The sequence below is a fragment of the Engystomops pustulosus genome, chromosome 7, assembly GCF_040894005.1.
Source record: "Engystomops pustulosus chromosome 7, aEngPut4.maternal, whole genome shotgun sequence".
NCBI lineage: Eukaryota > Metazoa > Chordata > Amphibia > Anura > Leptodactylidae > Engystomops > Engystomops pustulosus.
In genome coordinates, this window is record NC_092417.1 from 91,796,039 (window position 1) to 91,815,713 (window position 19,675).

Below are 19,675 nucleotides of genomic sequence, written 5' to 3' on the forward strand. Positions count from 1 at the left end.
TTTAATGTAGTAAAAATACAAGCCTTGAAATAAAAAATACACATTATGCAGATATGAAAAAGGAGTAGACGATTTTACTTTTTGACAAACAAATGTAGTTTGAAATGGAGAATTTCCATATATGTCCATAGCCATGTGCTGCAGGGCTAATTCCTGCTCTCTGATGCTAGTATGGTAAAACATACATATGTAAACATATTATAATATATCAAATATATATAAAATTAGACTTTGCTCCTATCAAGGTGCTGATAAATAGAATTTCTGTAAAGTGCAGCATAATAAGCTGTGATTGGAGATTTAATACTTTGCGTCTGTCTAAAGAAATACTATTTCGCTTAGGATTAGAGATGAGCGAACACTAAAATGCTCGGGTACTCGTTATTCGAGACGAACTTTTCCCGATGCTCGAGTGCTCGTCTCGAATAACGAACCCCATTGAAGTCAATGGGAGACTCGAGCATTTTTCAAGGGGACCAAGGCTCTGCACAGGGAAGCTTGGCCAAACACCTGGGAACCTCAGAAAAGGATGGAAACACCACGGAAATGGACAGGAAACAGCAGGGGCAGCATGCATGGATGCCTCTGAGGCTGCCTAATCGCACCATTATGCCAAAATTATGGGCAACAGCATGGCCATGACAGAGTGACAGAATGAAGCTAGATAGCATCTAAAACATCCAATAATTGACCCTGACACTATAGGGGACGGCATGCAGAGGCAGCGGCAGCAGCGGCAGGCTAGAGAGTGTCATGGCGACATACCCTAAATGGACTCAGGCTTCAAACCAATGGGTGGCAGAGAGGAACCAAAGGAGGTGAGCAAGAAGCGCTCAAATAATATCGCTACATGATAAAAGTTTGCCAGTATATTTTGTGGATTACACAGCAGGGTGGCGACAAAGTTAACATGGAAGCCATGAAAACAACCCCAAATTCTGCCTGACACAGCTCGTTTGATAAGGGGACCATGTATGCTTACAGTTCATGCCAGTCGCTGCACTTGCTGCCAGTCTCCTTTCGAATAGTTTAAAATAATAATAACCCTCATCCATAAAGCTCTGTATAATGCTGCACCCCCCTACCTCTCCTCTCTTATCTCAGTCTATCGCCCAACCCGTGCTCTTAGATCCGCCAGTGATCTTAGATTAACCTCTACCCTAGTGCGGACCTCCCACTCGCGTCTCCAAGACTTCTCTAGAGCTGCACCAATTCTATGGAATGCTCTGCCCCGGACTATCAGACTAATACCTAACCTCCAAAGTTTCAAACGTGCTCTTAAAACCCATTTCTTTAGGCAAGCCTATAACACTCATTAACTGCATGAAGTTTTAACTCTTCTACTAACCCGTCCTGTGTCGTCCTCCCATCTGTTATCCAGCAACCAACAGGCACCAGACTTCTCTGCAGTCCCATTCACCCTGGACCTGGTATATAAGATGACGGCTGAGTGTTTCAAGCGACAGCAATTCCATTTATTATATTTTTTTCTATTCCCTAAGAAGAATGGCTTGACCATTAAATATTCTTTTACCTCGTGTTACCCCATCATCTTCATAAACCGTAAGCTCTGGCGAGCAGGGACCTCACTCCTGTTGTTCCATACAAATGTTGTGCTCTGTTACATTACATTTGTATTTGTTTCCTATGATTTGTAAAGCGCTGCAGAATATGATGACGCTATATAAATAAAGATTATTATTATTATGGAGGCAGTGAACTAGTAGTAGATTAAAGGTGCTGCAACTATGTTAGTTGGATCTTGTGATGGAGCTGGCGCTCTGCAGCCAGGCGAGCTTTCGCCAATCCAAGCCCCTGTTTCTAGGCTACTCCCCAAACAGCACTTCTAAGAACCTTTTGTATAAGATCAAGTGTAGTAGCGTTCTTATAAGTTTAGGATATGCCGGGTGAGGGGAATGTAAACAGATGCGCAAGAAGCGCTGAAATAATATCCCTAAATGGTAAAAGTTTGCCAGTATATTTTGTGGATTACACAGCAGGGTGGCGACAAAGTTAACAACTTTGATGTGGAATGCCCTGTAATAGCTCTTGGGCGGTGTGCCTTTTATCGCCTAGGCTCAGCAGTTTCAGCACCGCCTGCTGTCGCTTAGCGACGGCACTGCTGCTGTGCCTAGAGCTACCGACTGATGGCGCCATGCCCACGGATGGTAATTCGGAGGAGGAGGAGGTGGAGGAGGGGTGGGAGGAGGTATAGTAGGCCTTTGAGACCTGGACCGAGGTAGGCCCCGCAATTCTCTGCGTCGCCAGTATATGAGCAGCCCCAGGGTCAGACTCGGTCCCAGCCTGCACCAAGTTAAGTGTAGTAGCGTTCTTATAAGTTTGGGATATGGCGGGTGAGGGGAATGTAAACAGATGCGCAAGAAGCGCATGATGCGCATGGAGCTGGCGCTCCGCTGCCAGGCGAGCTTTCGCCAATCCAAGCCCCTGTCTCTAGGCTACTCCCCAAACAGCACTTCTAAGAACCTTTTGTATAAGATCAAGTGTAGTAGCGTTCTTATAAGTTTAGGATATGCCGGGTGAGGGGAATGTAAACAGATGCGCAAGAAACGCTGAAATAATATCCCTAAATGGTAAAAGTTTGCCAGTATATTTTGTGGATAACACAGCAGGGTGGCGACAAAGTTAACAACTTTGATGTGGAATCCATGAAAACAACCCAAATTTCTGCCTGACACACCTCGTTTGATAAAGGGACGATGTATGGAGGCAGCTATATGGACGACTTTTGGAGGTAGCAATGGAGACAACGTGTGGAGGCTGCTATGGAGACAATTTAATTTGGATAGTGCCTGTATGTGGCAGTCCCAAACATTTTTCAAACCAGAGGAGCAGGTAGGTGGCCCTCCAGTAAAATGGAATAGATTGAGTGCCTGTATGTGGCAGTCCCAAAAATGTTTCAAACCAGAGGAGCAGGTAGGTGGCCCTCCAGTAAAATGGAATAGATTGAGTGCCTGTATGTGGCAGTCCCAAAAATGTTTCAAACCAGAGGAGCAGGTAGGTGGCCCTCCAGTAAAATGGAATAGATTGAGTGCCTGTATGTGGCAGTCCCAAAAATTCTTCAAACCAGAGGAGCAGGTAGGTGGCCCTCCAGTAAAATGGAATAGATTGAGTGCCTGTATGTGGCAGTCCCAAAAATTGTTAAAAACCAGAGGAGCAGGTAGGTGGCCCTGCAGTAAAATGGAATAGATTGAGTGCCTGTATGTGGCAGTCCCAAAAATGTTTCAAACCAGAGGAGCAGGTAGGTGGCCCTCCAGTAAAATGGAATAGATTGAGTGCCTGTATGTGGCAGTCCCAAAAATTGTTCAAACCAGAGGAGCAGGTAGGTGGCCCTGCAGTAAAATGGAATAGATTGAGTGCCTGTATGTGGCAGTCCCAAAAATGTTTCAAACCAGAGGAGCAGGTAGGTGGCCCTCCAGTAAAATGGAATAGATTGAGTGCCTGTATGTGGCAGTCCCAAAAATTGTTCAAACCAGAGGAGCAGGTAGGTGGCCCTGCAGTAAAATGGAATAGATTGAGTGCCTGTATGTGGCAGTCCCAAAAATGTTTCAAACCAGAGGAGCAGGAAGGTGGCCCTCCAGTAAAATGGAATAGATTGAGTGCCTGTATGTGGCAGTCCCAAAAATTTTTTAAAACAGAGGACCGGGTAGGTGGCCCTCCAGAAAAATTAAAGGCATGAAGTACTATAGCAAGAGCCAGTGGGCCCTGTCAAAAAATAGCCATTTTCCTCTGCTTTACTGTACAAAGATGAGGAGAAGGAGGAAAATGAGGAGGAGGAGGAGGAGTGGATCAATTATTCAGGTTGAGCTTCCTTCACCTGGTGGAGATTGGAAATTCTGAGAAATCCAGCCTTTATTCATTTTAATAAGCGTCAGCCTGTCAGCGCTGTCAGTCGACAGGCGTGTACGCTTATCGGTGATGATGCCACCAGCTGCACTGAAAACCCGCTCGGACAAGACGCTAGCGGCAGGGCAGGCAAGAACCTCCAAGGCGTACAGCGCCAGTTCGTGCCACATGTCCAGCTTTGAAACCCAGTAGTTGTAGGGAGCTGTGTGATCATTTAGGACGATGGTATGGTCAGCTACGTACTCCCTCACCATCTTTCTGTAAAGATCAGCCCTACTCTGCCGAGACTGGGGACAGGTGACAGTGTCTTGCTGGGGTGACATAAAGCTGGCAAAAGCCTTGTAAAGCGTACCCTTGCCAGTGCTGGACAAGCTGCCTGCTCGCCTACTCTCCCTCGCTATTTGTCCCGCAGAACTACGCACTCTGCCGCTAGCGCTGTCAGAAGGGAAATACTGTTTCAGCTTGTGCACCAGGGCCTGCTGGTATTCATGCATTCTCACACTCCTTTCCTCTGCAGGGATGAGAGTGGAAAGATTTTGCTTGTACCGTGGGTCCAGGAGAGTGAACACCCAGTAATCGGTGCTGGAATAAATTCTTTGAACGCGAGGGTCACGGGATAGGCAGCCTAGCATGAAATCTGCCATATGCGCCAGAGTACCAACGCGTAAGAATTCACTCCCCTCACTGGCCTGACTGTCCATTTCCTCCTCCTCCAACTCCTCCAACTCCTCTTCTTCTGCCCATACACGCTGAACAGTGAAGGACTCAACAATGGTCCCCTCTTGTGTCTCGCCAACATTCTCCTCCTCTTCCTCCTCATCCTCCTCCACCTCCACCTCCTCCGATATGCGCTGAGAAACAGACCTCAGGGTGCTTTGGCTATCAACAAGGGAATATTCTTCCCCCGTCTCTTGTGACGAGCGCAAAGCTTCCGACTTCATGCTGACCAGAGAGTTTTTCAACAGGCCAAGCAGCGGGATGGTGAGGCTGATGATGGCGGCATCGCCACTGACCATCTGTGTTGACTCCTCAAAGTTACTCAGCACCTGACAGATATCAGACATCCACGTCCACTCCTCATTGTAGACTTGAGGAAGCTGACTGACCTGACTACCAGTTCTGGTGGAAGTTGACATCTGGCAGTCTACAATCGCTCTGCGCTGCTGGTAAACTCTGGATAACATGGTCAGTGTTGAATTCCACCTCGTGGGCACGTCGCACAACAGTTGGTGAGCGGGCAGTTGGAGGCGGCGCTGCGCTGCCCTGAGAGTGGCAGCATCTGGGCTGGACTTCCTGAAATGCGCACAGATGCGGCGCACCTTCGTGAGCAAATCAGACAGATTGGGGTATGTCTTGAGGAAACGCTGCACTATCAGATTTAACACATGGGCCAGGCATGGCACATGTGTCAGTCTGCCGAGTTGCAGAGCCGCCACCAGGTTACGGCCGTTGTCACACACAACCATTCCCGGCTTGAGGTTCAGCGGTGCCAGCCACAGATCAGTCTGCGCCGTGATGCCCTGTAATAGTTCTTGGGCGGTGTGCCTTTTGTCGCCTAGGCTCAGCAGTTTGAGCACCGCCTGCTGTCGCTTAGCGACGGCACTGCTGCTGTGCCTAGAGCTACCGACTGATGGCGCCGTGCCCACGGATGGTAGTTCGGAGGAGGAGGTGGAGGAGGGGTGGGAGGAGGAGGAGGCATAGTAGGCCTGAAACACCTGGACCGAGGTAGGCCCCGCAATCCTCGGCGTCGGCAGTATATGAGCAGCCCCAGGGTCAGACTCGGTCCCAGCCTCCACCAAGTTAACCCAATGTGCCGTCAGCGATATATAGTGGCCCTGCCCGGCAGCACTCGTCCACGTGTCCGTGGTCAGGTGGACCTTGTCAGAAACGGCGTTGGTCAGGGCAAGGATGATGTTGTCTGACACGTGCTGGTGCAGGGCTGGGACGGCACATCGGGAAAAGTAGTGGCGGCTGGGGACCGAATACCGAGGGGCGGCCGCCGCCATGAGGTTGCGAAAGGCCTCGGTCTCTACTAGCCTATAGGGCAGCATCTCCAGGCTAAGCAATCTGGAGATGTGCACATTAAGGGCTTGGGCGTGCGGGTGGGTTGCACTATATTTGCGTTTCCGCTCCAGCGTCTGGGGTATGGAGAGCTGAACGCTGGTGGATGCTGTGGAGGATCGTGGAGGCGACGATGGGGTTTTTGTGCCAGGGTCCTGGGCAGGGGGCTGACTAGCAGCTGACACAGGGGAAGGAGCAGTGGTGTGCACGGCCGGAGGTGAACGGGCTTGTTGCCACTGAGTGGGGTGCTTAGCATTCATATGCCTGCGCATACTGGTGGTAGTTAAGCTAGTAGTGGTGGAACCCCTGCTGAGCCTGGTTTGGCAAATGTTGCACACCACAGTCCGTCGGTCATCCGGTGTTTCCTTAAAGAACCTCCACACTTCTGAAGATCTAGCCCTCGCCGCAAGAGCCCTCACCACGAGAGCTTCACTAGTTGACAGTGGCGCTGATGCACCAGCTCTGGCCCTGCCTCTCCGTCTGGCCCCACCACTGCCTCTTCCAACCTGTTCAGGTCGAGGACTCTCCTCCGTCTCAGAAGCACTGTGTTCACCCGGCCTCTCAACCCAGCTTGGGTCTGTCACCTCATCATCCTCCGATCCCTCAGTCTGCTCCCCCCTCGGACTTCCTGCCCTGACAACAACTTCCCCACTGTCTGACAACCGTGTCTCCTCATCGTCGGACACCTCTTTACACACTTCCACTACGTCAAGAAGGTCATCATCACCCACAGACTGTGACTGGTGGAAAACCTGGGCATCGGAAAATTGCTCAGCAGCAACCGGACAAGTGGTTTGTGACTGTGGGAAGGGTCCAGAAAACAGTTCCTCAGAGTATGCCGGTTCAAATGGCAAATTTTCCTGGGAGGGGGCAGACTGGGGGGGAGGAGGCTGAGGTGCAGGAGCTGGAGGAGTGGGGATTTCGGTGACATGGGTGGACTGCGTGGAAGACTGACTGGTGGTGGACAAATTGCTCGAAGCATTGTCAGCAATCCACGACATCACCTGTTCGCACTGTTCTGGCCTCAACAGTGCTCTACCACGAGTCCCAGTAACTTCAGACATGAACCTAGGGAGTGTAGCTCTGCGGCGTTCCCCTGCTCCCTCATCAGCAGGTGGTGTCTCACCCCGCCCAAGACCACGGCCTCTGACCCCTGCAGTAGTTGGACGCCCACGTCCCCGCCCTCGTCCTCTACCCCTAGCCCTCGGGTTAAACATTTTTAAAATGAGAGTTATAACTTTTTTTTTTTTTTTACTTCTTTTTGGTTTTTTTTGTGTTTTTTTGTGTTTTTTTTTTTTTTTTGAGTTTTTAAAACCAAACAATCCTATCCTATTGCTATGGCTATTTTCTAGCCAAGTATCAAAGGAAGCACACTACTATGCCAGATGAGATGACACTGAGTTAGTGCCTAATAGAAATCCAACCCCTACTGAATTTTGCCACTTCGGCCTTTGCTATGGATATGTGCGCCACTAAGCGCAGAACACAGCGGTCGCAAGTCTCACTACAAATTGCTCAGAATTGGCAAGTACATGCACTGCAGAAACTACAGCCACCAGCAGATCAACCAGAAATCAAATATATAGAACGCTACTGTAGGCTTCAAGAAGCTGTTTGTATTCTCCTATGGCTATTTTCTAGCCAAGTATCAAAGGAAGCACACTACTATGCCAGATGAGATGACACTGAGTTATTGCCTAATAGAAATCCAACCCCTACTGAATTTTCCCACTTCGGCCTTTGCTATGGATATGTGCGCCACTAAGCGCAGAACACAGCGGTCGCAAGTCTCACTACAAATTGCTCAGAATTGGCAAGTACATGCACTGCAGAAACTACAGCCACCAGCAGATCAACCAGAAATCAAATATATAGAACGCTACTGTAGGCTTCAAGAAGCTGTTTGTATTCTCCTATGGCTATTTTCTAGCCAAGTATCAAAGGAAGCACACTACTATGCCAGATGAGATGACACTGAGTTATTGCCTAATAGAAATCCAACCCCTACTGAATTTTGCCACTTCGGCCTTTGCTATGGATATGTGCGCCACTAAGCGCAGAACACAGCGGTCGCAAGTCTCACTACAAATTGCTCAGAATTGGCAAGTACATGCACTGCAGAAACTACAGCCACCAGCAGATCAACCAGAAATCAAATATATAGAACGCTACTGTAGGCTTCAAGAAGCTGTTTGTATTCTCCTATGGCTATTTTCTAGCCAAGTATCAAAGGAAGCACACTACTATGCCAGATGAGATGACACTGAGTTATTGCCTAATAGAAATCCAACCCCTACTGAATTTTCCCACTTCGGCCTTTGCTATGGATATGTGCGCCACTAAGCGCAGAACACAGCGGTCGCAAGTCTCACTACAAATTGCTCAGAATTGGCAAGTACATGCACTGCAGAAACTACAGCCACCAGCAGATCATCCAGAAATCAAATATATAGAACGCTACTGTAGGCTTCAAGAAGCTGTTTGTATTCTCCTATGGCTATTTTCTAGCCAAGTATCAAAGGAAGCACACTACTATGCCAGATGAGATGACACTGAGTTATTGCCTAATAGAAATCCAACCCCTACTGAATTTTCCCACTTCGGCCTTTGCTATGGATATGTGCGCCTTTAAGCGCAGAACACAGCGGTCGCAAGTCTCACTACAAATTGCTCAGAATTGGCAAGTACATGCACTGCAGAAACTACAGCCACCAGCAGATCAACCAGAAATCAAATATATAGAACGCTACTGTAGGCTTCAAGAAGCTGTTTGTATTCTCCTATGGCTATTTTCTAGCCAAGTATCAAAGGAAGCACACTACTATGCCAGATGAGATGACACTGAGTTATTGCCTAATAGAAATCCAACCCCTACTGAATTTTGCCACTTCGGCCTTTGCTATGGATATGTGCGCCACTAAGCGCAGAACACAGCGGTCGCAAGTCTCACTACAAATTGCTCAGAATTGGCAAGTACATGCACTGCAGAAACTACAGCCACCAGCAGATCAACCAGAAATCAAATATATAGAACGCTACTGTAGGCTTCAAGAAGCTGTTTGTATTCTCCTATGGCTATTTTCTAGCCAAGTATCAAAGGAAGCACACTACTATGCCAGATGAGATGACACTGAGTTATTGCCTAATAGAAATCCAACCCCTACTGAATTTTCCCACTTCGGCCTTTGCTATGGATATGTGCGCCACTAAGCGCAGAACACAGCGGTCGCAAGTCTCACTACAAATTGCTCAGAATTGGCAAGTACATGCACTGCAGAAACTACAGCCACCAGCAGATCAACCAGAAATCAAATATATAGAACGCTACTGTAGGCTTCAAGAAGCTGTTTGTATTCTCCTATGGCTATTTTCTAGCCAAGTATCAAAGGAAGCACACTACTATGCCAGATGAGATGACACTGAGTTATTGCCTAATAGAAATCCAACCCCTACTGAATTTTCCCACTTCGGCCTTTGCTATGGATATGTGCGCCACTAAGCGCAGAACACAGCGGTCGCAAGTCTCACTACAAATTGCTCAGAATTGGCAAGTACATGCACTGCAGAAACTACAGCCACCAGCAGATCAACCAGAAATCAAATATATAGAACGCTACTGTAGGCTTCAAGAAGCTGTTTGTATTCTCCTATGGCTATTTTCTAGCCAAGTATCAAAGGAAGCACACTACTATGCCAGATGAGATGACACTGAGTTAGTGCCTAATAGAAATCCAACCCCTACTGAATTTTCCCACTTCGGTCTTTGCTATGGATATGTGTGCCACTAAGAGCTAAACACAACGGTAGCAAGTCCCCCTGCTAATTCCTCACAAAATGGTAATAGATGCAAATTAAAATAAAAAAAGTAGAACGTTATTGTAGCCCTAAGAAGGGCTGTTGGGTTCTTTGAGAATCACTCCTGCCTAACAGTAAGCTAATAGAACACCCTAACGCTTTCCCTGACCAGCAGCAGCTCTCTCCCTAGCGGCATCCAGACACAGAATGATCCGAGCAGCGCGGGCAGCGGCTAGTCTATCCCAGGGTCACCTGATCTGGCCAGCCAACCACTGCTATCGACGTGTAAGGGTACCACGTCATGCTGGGTGGAGTGCAGAGTCTCCTGGCTTGTGATTGGCTCTGTTTCTGGCCGCCAAAAAGCAAAACGGCGGGAGCTGCCATTTTCTCGAGCGGGCGAAGTATTCGTCCGAGTAACGAGCAGTTTCGAGTACCCTAATGCTCGACCGAGCATCAAGCTCGGACGAGCATGTTCGCTCATCTCTACTTAGGATCAATCCTTATAAGCAGCACATACATATGGTTTCTACACTTCTCTACTGTAAACTGGTAGACAAAATATTAACTAAAAGCTTGGAATATGGAATAGATGCAAACAGACTGGAACAGAAGCCATTAAAATAAACAGATTTTTAAACTGATCTAATAGACGTACAGTATGTTTTTATTGTTTTATTAACAATTTCCTAATGTACATGCCAAGTGTGTCCAAACTGAACAACAAAGGAATCCTTTTCCTCCATCTGCTTAGTAAACGTAACATACTGTGGGAAAAAGCGCAACAGACCATGCTTTTTCAGCTTGCTTCCTAATGGAAGCAGCAGCATACGCTCAGCGGAGATCGTTACTAGCCATTAATAGATCATTACTACGGATGTAACTGTATGACCTCCATCTCTTGCCTCCGCTGAACGTGTGCGGAGTGTGTCTTGGGGGATGTAACTGGGCATATAAGAGAAAAGCCAAATTGTACAAAGCAAACAGTGGGATATGATGTATCCCTTTATTGTAAGCATATGTCAGGAATCCTCCTAATGTATCCTTACGACGGAAGGAAAAGGGGAGGAGCAAACGTAGCCTTAAACTGGTCCCAGCTATTAATCTACTATAGGAACCAATAATCACCACGGTCCAGTTTTAAATGTAACAAAGTTGCTACAGTTAAGGAAAGATGGAAGAAAACTATAATGTACAATAAAACCTTGGTGAATGCCAGTCCTCCAGCAGTCGGCTGGTGTCTGGATCTGAAGAAGATGGCTTCTCACCATTTAAATCCCTAATCCGTTAGAAAAAGAAACCTTTAAAAAACTTTATCTACTTGATTATATTTTGACCTGGCGACTAATTGTCCGTTTTTACTATTGAGAACTGTAATGGTCACCATAAGCTTCCCTACAGATCGATAAAATAAAATTTAAGTAAAATGTAGTGGCAAACCGTTTGCAGAATATTTCATAAACAAGATTAAAAAAATATATATAAAAGTTACTTTTCTCGGACTATTAAACTGGGTCATCTGTGTGTGACAAGGAGTTCATATCACAGTAACTGAACCCATAACCATTGCCAGAGTCCTGCCGAAGAAAAGAGTCACTGCATCCTAGGTTTTTCTGCTTTAGGGCATTGTGTAAAAGCGCTTTCAGTTCTTTATTGTCATTGGCCGCTGACTCCCAGATGACTTCTAGCTGTTCTTCCACTTGTCTGAAAGAAAAAGAAACATATCTTATGGTTTCAGAAATAGAGCTGAAAGAACAATCAGGCTTACAGGGTGAGCAGTCCATGTCCAGTGGTGTATGCATCATTCTGTTAAAGTTTGTTAAAATATCCTTTGATGATCACTGCCGGGTGTATATAAAATGCTGTGAATTTTCTGTTTCATCATGTCTGACAAAAAGAAACAGTATTCTCGAAAGATCACCATCAAATATACTTAGCCTCAAAAAGGTATCGCCTGATTTCTTCACTCTTCTTCTCTATGTCTAACATGGTACAAGTCTACCATACTAGCAATGGTTATCTGCTTCATAGCAGTGGAGAAAGAGCAGACATTGGGGCACATTTACTTACCCGGCCCATTCGCGATCCAGCGGCGCGTTCTCTGCACAGGATTCGGGTCCGGCTGGGATTTAAGATGGTAGTTCCTCCGCCGTCCACCAGGTGGCGCTGCAGCGCCGAAAATAATCTTAACGCCCCGGAATGCACCATCCCATAGAAGGTGAAGGTGAGCGCTCCCCAAGCGACACATTTTCGGTTTTTAAATGCAGCGGTTTTTCCGAATACGTCGGGTTTTCGTTCGGCCACGCCCCCCCGATTTCTGTCGCGCGCATGCCGGCCCGATGCGCCACAATCCGATCGCGTGCGCCAAAAACCCGGGGCAATTCATGTACAAGCGGCGCAAATCGGAAATATTCGGGTAACACGTCGGGAAAACGCGAATCGGGCCCTTAGTAAATGACCCCCATTATGTTACCTCTCATTTGTACTACTGACATCTATGGAATTTGATGGATGGGAGAACCTCTGTCACTTTGTGAGTAAATAATAATTTGTGCTCAGCCGCTTGCACTTGTATTCTTCTGCTGGATGACATGTTGAAGGATACAGAAAAGAACGCAGTGTACTTGTTGTGATTTTCTATCAGGACGAGGAACAAGGGAACAGTAATTTGCTTCATATCTACAGTAACATCTAAGCAGTTTGTGTTCTGGGCAATTACCAAATTACTTCTACAATGAATGTTCACAATCAGCAGCCAGGCAGCATTATGGGTAGTCTATTTCTTATTAACATTGCATCAAAATACATTTTTGATGTCCTTTGGTTCTCTGCAAGACCTAGACTGTATCAATGTGTAGCAGAGTACTAGATGTAGTGCTGGGTATAATTTATTTCAATTGATCATTTCCCCAGAAGGGCAGGGCCAATTAAAGAGTTATTGAAGTACTGTGCACATCTTTACTTATGGGACACTAGGATATCGTCACTCAATACATCGAAGATAAAATGATATTTGCTTCTGTGACATGTTATGCGACTTTCAAGTAGATTTCACTAGTGTTTATTGCATAGGGGTTGGTAGTTGGCAGAAAGATTTTAATAAAAAAAAGAATACCAAGATGCCCTGTCAACTACTTTTTTATTTAGAAAATCTACTACATATACTCCAGTATAAGCCGACCCGAGTATAAGCCGAGGTACCCAATTTTAACACATAAAAAACTGTGAAAACCTAATGAATCGAGTATAAGCAGAGGGTGGGAAATGCATTGATCACAGCGTCCCAGTATATAACCTGCCAGCCCCGTGCAGTATACAGCCTGCCGGCCCATAGTATATAGCCAGCCCCTGCTGTATATAGCCCCATAGGTCCTCTTCTGCTTCTGATGCTGCCTCGAGTTCTTCCGCTCCGTTATACACGTCTCCTACATTGTAAGAAGCTGTGACTGTGCATCGCGAAACAAAGCACAGGGGGCACCATAGTTTGGGGAACTTTCCCCGCGGCACACCCGACCATGTGTTGCAGCACACTGGTTGAAAATCACTGCGCTAAAAGACCAGAGCCTCTTAGAGTGCCCCCTGCTGGCGATTGTATTTACTGAGTCTGGTGTTCAAAATGCTAGTGTTTATGAATTCTCTCCCGCATGTTCTTTATTTCTGAGATTTCTGTACAGTACTGGGTAGAGTAGCTAAAATGGAACAGTAAAAAAAAAAAAAAAAAAAAAAAAAGATCATTCATATGTGGTGACAACCTGTACTGGACAGGGCATTGAAGGGAAGGAACGCCATTCAAAACAGATTTGCTTTATCACATTGTACGGGCTATAACATTTTTATTTGTTTGGTAGTGGATAGAAGGTTTATTTTATGTGGGATGAAATGCACTTTACAGATACTTCATTTTGGGGCGCCTATATCTAATGGTTCAGATTTTATTAACTCTATTTGGGTCAAGGAAAAGAAAATCATTGATTCTTGTCTGATATTTTTAGCATCTCAAGCATCAGGCCTATCACTCTCGCTAACTGCATCAAAAATCCATAACTTTTTTATTTTCCATACAAAGAGCTGTGTAAGGGCTTGTTTTCTGCGTAACAAATTGCACTTCATAGTGACAGTATTCCATGCAGTGTACTGGGAAGCGGGAAAAAAATTACAAATGCAGTGAAAATGTTGCGGATTGGGTTGACAGATTACTGGGAGGGGCTGGTGAGGAACCAGCGGTCATGATCCACATTGGTACTAATGACAAAGTAAGAGGTAGGTGGAAGGTCCTTAAAAATTATTTCAGGGATTTAGGCCATAAGTTCAGGGCAAGGACCTCAAAGTTAGTTTTCTCCGAAATACTCCCTGTACCACATGCCACACCAGAAAGGCAGCGGGAGATCAGGGAGGTAAATGAGTGGCTCAAAACGATTAAAGAGCTGAAGGAGTGCCTGAATGATATAATTAGATTAGACAAAGGAGTATATTGGAAAAGGAAAGCCAAGTTTGATACAATATGGGGGACCCTTGGATTGCTACACCGTGTCTTCCCTCTAGGTTTCTACTGTCTCCCTCTGTCCTCCTGTGATGATCATACTATATTTGTACTAAACATGACCAAAAAGATCAACAATACTCTTGTGTGTAAGTGCTGTATGACTGTGGAAAGAGTGGATAGTTAGGGGAGAATATAGGGTTATCTGTTTGTAAACATCCAAACCCTTGAATGGACTTTGTGCTTCGTCATCACACTATGAAGTGGACTTCTGTACGGCAGTACCGGGGAATGGGAGGGTTGGGCATAAGGGGAGGGAGGTAGGAACTGAGAAGGTGTTGTTAAGTTTTGTTCACATTGTTGTAAACTAGAAAATGTGTTGGAGTATTTAATAAACACGATCTGATTTAAAAAAAATAAGTGGCTCAAAAGTTGGTGTAGGAAGGAGGGTTTTGGGTTAATGGAGAACTGGGCTGACTTTTCTGTCGGCTACAGGCTCTACAGTAGGGATGGGCTGCACCTCAATGGGGAGGGTGCAGCTGTTTTGGGGGAAAAATGGCTAGAAGGTTGGAGGAGTGTTTAAACTAGAGACCTGGGGGGAGGGCAACTACACTTGTGCAGGGCAAATAGACAGTATAAATAGAGAGCTGGGAAGAGTCATAGTCCAAGGGGGAAGAAGGGGGGCTGGAATGAGATTGGGGAATAAGAATAAAAGGAATGGGGATAGGGAAAACCATATAAAGTGCATGTACACAAATGCCACAAGCCTCACAAATAAAATGGAGGAACTGGAACTCTTAATGTTGGAGCGCAAATATGATATAGTGGGTATCAGCGAGGCATGGCTGGACAGTAGCTATGACTGGTCTGTTACTATAGATGGTTATAGTCTTTTTTTTAGAAAGGATCGTATAAATAAAAAGGGGGAGGGGTTTGTTTATATGTGAATTTTTGCCTCAAGCCGGTCCTGCGAGATGACAATGGAGACACAAATGCAAATGTGGAGTCCCTATGGGTGGAGAATAGAAGAGGGAAAAAGAATAATAAAATATAACTAGGGGTTTGTTATAAGACTCCAAATATAATGGAGGCAACAGAGGAAATGCTGATAAGTGAAATGGATGGTCAATAATATGATTGATGATCATAATATCATTGATTTTGTATTATGCTTTACTAAGAGCGTTAGGGAAGGGGCAACCAATACTCTAAACTTCAGGAGGGCAAATTTTCAGCAACTAAGGGAAGACCTTATAGGCATAGACTGGGACAATGTTCTCAAATACAAAAGCCCCTCCCCCTTCCCCCCAGTGAGAAACACATATCATATGGGAAAAAGCATAAGAGTAACAAGAAAAAGCCAATGTTGCCATTTAAGGAAAGCAATAAGCAAAACGAGACTGAGAGAAATATTGCCAGGGAGAGCAAAAATAATCCCAAATTATTTTTCAAGTATATAAATGATAAAAAACTAAAAACTGAGGGTGCGGGCCCTCTTAGGAACAACATCGGGGTCATGGTGGAAGGAGATGAGGAAAGGGCCAATCTACTGAATGTCGCCTTCTCGTCTGTCTTTACATCATTCCTCTTTGTGCTTTTCACCAGGGGATTTTCCTAGGTAAATTCTCTTTGTAAATTCTCTTTGGAATGTCAACAGTTTAAAGCAGGAAGAGGTACGGCGCTGCCTCGCAACCACTAAGATAGCTAAATCACCGGGGGCCAGACGGCGTACACCCCCAGGTTCTGAACTATGTACCGTTATAGACAGACCATTATTTTTAATATTGGAAGATTCCCTGAGGACTGGTTATGTTCCACAGGACTGCTGCATAATGACCTTGTACTGGGTTAACACAGTCAAGTTTCAATATTTGCAGATGATACTAAGCTGTGTAAAGTAAAAAAATACTGAGGTCGAGTTCAGCATTACAGAGGGATTTGTGGAAGCTTGAGGAGTGGGCAGAGAAATGGTTGATGAGGTTTAATGTAGATAAATGTAAAGTTATGCACTTCGGCCATGGAAACAAAAAAGTATAATAATGTTCTAAACAGTCAATTACTTGGTAAAACTGGAGCTGAAAAGGACTTGGGGGTATTGGTGGATGGTAAACTTAATTTTAGTGACCAGAGCCAGGTGGCTGCTGCTAAAGCAAATAAAATCATGGGATGTATCAAGAGAGGAATAGATTCTCATGATAAGGACATAGTTTTGCCCTTAAACAAATCCCTGGTCAGACCACACATGGAATATTGTGTACAGTTTATATATATTTTTATATACCAGTGTATAAAAAGGACATAGTAGAACTGGAATGGGTGCAGAGAAGAGCAACCAAGATTATTAGGGGAATGGGGGGACTAAAATTCAATGACAGATTACAAAATGTGAGATTATTCAGTTTAGAAAAAAGACGGCTGAGGGGAGACCTCATTACAATGTACAAATACCTGAACGGACAGTACAAGGATCTCTCCAAAGATCTTTTTATACCTCGGCCTGTGACCAGGACAAGGGGGCATCCTCTACACCTAGAAGAGAGACGATTTTACCATCACCATAGACAAAGGTTCTTTACTGTAAGAGCAGTGAGACTGTGGAACTCTCTGTCGCAGGAGGTTGTTATGGCGGACTCTATGTACATGTTCAAGAGAGGCCTGGATGACTTTCTGGAGAGAAAAAAATATCAGGGGTTATGGGGATAAAACATTTATTTAATTCTTAAAGGTTGGACTTCTTTTTCTTTTTCTGGCCTTATATACTATGATTATATGAAGAACTGTGGAGCAAGGTATTTAGAACTGCACAGTCCTCTCCTATCCTGTTTCTGCACTTATCTCTTTGGACAGTTCTGGGAAGAAACAACGAGCTGTGCCAGGCTCCACTTATACCAAGGACAATATTGGAGACATAGGGGAGATTTACTTACCAGGTCCATTCGCGATCCAGCGGTGCATTCTCACTCAAGGATTCGGCGATTCACTAAGGTAGTGCGGCCGATGTCCACCAGGTGTCGTTGCTGCGCTGAAGTCCACCAGGTGTCGCTGCTGCGCTGAAGTCCACCAGGTGTCGATGCCGCGCTGAAGTCCACTGGAGTTCACCGTCCTATCTTGGGTGCAGGTAAGCGCGTGTCAAGCAACACATTTTTTAAAAAAATTCCGCTGGTTTTCCGGCAGCCACGCCCCCGATTTCCATCGCGTGCATGCCGGCGCCGATGCGCCACAATCCGATCGCATGCGCCAAAAACCCGGGCCATTTCGGCGCAAATAGATAATTTTCTGGAAACCCGACAAAAAATAGCGATTCGGGGCCTTAGTAAGTGACCACCATAGACTTAAAGTGCAACTGCAACATTTTTTCACAAATCAATAGCGCATGGGATATAGAACAACGTTGTCTTTTATTTTGATTCCCTATGTCCAACAGTTTGCATTTTCTATCCTTCTCAGTTTAGCCTGGTTCTCCAATAGCTGCGTCTCTCATGAATCATTTCTCTCATGATTCCTGTGACAAGGCATGTGTCTAGCCTGATCTGTTGCCTCATGAATAAAGATACAAACCAGGAACTCTGAACTTCGGTGGGTGCTTCTTTATTTTCTTCTATTGATTGAATCGTCCTCTCATGATTCTGTCAAGTTGTTTAGAAATGCAGACTAAAAGAGGGGAGGGGCTGCTACTCACAGAGGAGGTAGGAGGGGGAGGTCATGTGACAGTGTTCTCTGAGTGTAGCAGCAGAGCCGATTTTGTTGTCTCCTATACAGAATAGTGGGGTACAAGATCTTCCCTGATCCCTATCAGTCCCTCCATCCCAGTCTGTAGTCTCTGCACCTCATGCAGTCATAAACCCCCTACAGACCTTCCCCCACCATCTGCTCTCCAGACACTATATGCATCTCAAAGAGCTGTTAACCCTCAGCGCTCACACAGCACATACTATACACTTGATGTAACCGTTTCACTGCTGCTTTCTACTACTTATTACATGTTCAATTCTCCTCATCATAAAAGCTGCCAGGCTAGTCCCCATATGGATCCTGTACATACACTATTCAGTGTTCAGTGGATTTACTTGTGGTAATACACAATGTATGATGGGAAGTGAGGGAACCTAAATTTTACTCCACTTCAGAGCAGATACAGGAAGAGGTTAGTCTCTGCCAACTTCACTGCTGGTCAGAAAGATTTTTGACAAGTTGCTGCAGAAGAGAAAATGCCATAACTCTGGAAATAAAAAGGCGAACACAATATGGGCATTGTTCTGCTTTAAACTGACTTTATTGGACAGCCATTGATCTTTTACTACATTTAGCCATCAGAGATATGGGATTCTTACTTTACTACTTCAATGCCTCCTAGACTACCAAAAATAATATCATAAAACTTTCTTACCATCAGTGACATGAAGGTTATTGACATTAACCTTAGCGTTATTGTAGACCACCACGAAATTTTTATCTGTATACCTTTAACTACTGCAGATCACCTGGAATAGAAACTTTAATCCTTCCACTGCCCTGAATCAACTTGGACACAGGCATTATTCATCAAGGTGCTGGACCCAGATTTTATGCGACCATGTATACCAAATCTTAATTTGATAAAGTTCTTTTTCAGCCGGTTAAGAGGGAATAGTGCAGTGTCTGCACCTCTTACTAGTTAATCACAGGAGAGAAAGTGGCACTGGCACTGCTCCCATACGTAAGCCTCTCCAAATGTAACCATATGTGGAGTTCTAACTGGCACCAACTGCAGTAGTTGGAAACCGGAGGTGCTCAGCAGAGATATGTTACAGGCATCAAATAGGTGTATGACATGCGGCAAAGCGATGGGCCGTTTTGCGCTACAAAGCGCTTTCTATAGCCTCTGATGTCACCTTCTTGGAGCATGCGCAATATAAGCGTTGCCCCTGGAAGTTTGTCTTCTATACAATTTTGCAATCATAGACATATGTGCATGGATAAAAAAAACAACCGCAAAAAGTGACTAGTTACAATGCTGTCTGTGATTAAGTAGCGACAATGGAACGTCATTTTGATTAAAGTGCAAACACACTGCTAGATGAAAAGAGTAAAAGGATACCTGGAGCCTATAAGAAAACACTTAGATCATTGCGATCATTCAATCCCAAAGCACCCAATGCATCGCATTTTAAGATCCATCTGGCTCTCTCCTCTTACTATTTACAAAGGTTTACAGGGAACACTGTCTCTACTCATACAACCCTAATTTGGCAACATAAATAGATGGAATTGTGTTTAAATGCCAGAATGATAAATATGAAGAGGAAAATAAATGAGAGCTTCAGGTATTTATTACACTGTATGAATGTACATAGAAATGAGCCTTTGTCTGGGGGAAAACATAATTACAAGGGATCAGGTTCAGATCGGTTTCATTATATTCTTCTTCTCCGAAGAATCTTTGTTTAATAAAAAATAAAATTCTAATTTTGAAGGAAACTAAAGACTATGGAACAGGAC

At 45.1% G+C, this 19,675-nt stretch overlaps 1 protein-coding gene across 3 annotated transcripts in view; it reads right to left on the reverse strand.

The window, feature by feature from the left end:
* Positions 1 to 10,201: 10,201 nt before the first annotated feature.
* CEP89 (centrosomal protein 89) overlaps positions 10,202 to 19,675 on the reverse strand; it is a 92,269-nt gene continuing 82,795 nt past the window's right edge. For 2 of the 3 annotated variants that reach the window (XM_072117231.1, XM_072117229.1), the window contains one exon: positions 10,202 to 11,421. In XM_072117231.1, coding sequence (XP_071973332.1) covers positions 11,223 to 11,421 — 199 coding nt within the window. In that variant the 3' untranslated portion in view covers positions 10,202 to 11,222. The remainder of the gene's footprint in view (positions 11,422 to 19,675) is intronic. The other variant, XM_072117232.1, reaches the window with a different exon arrangement.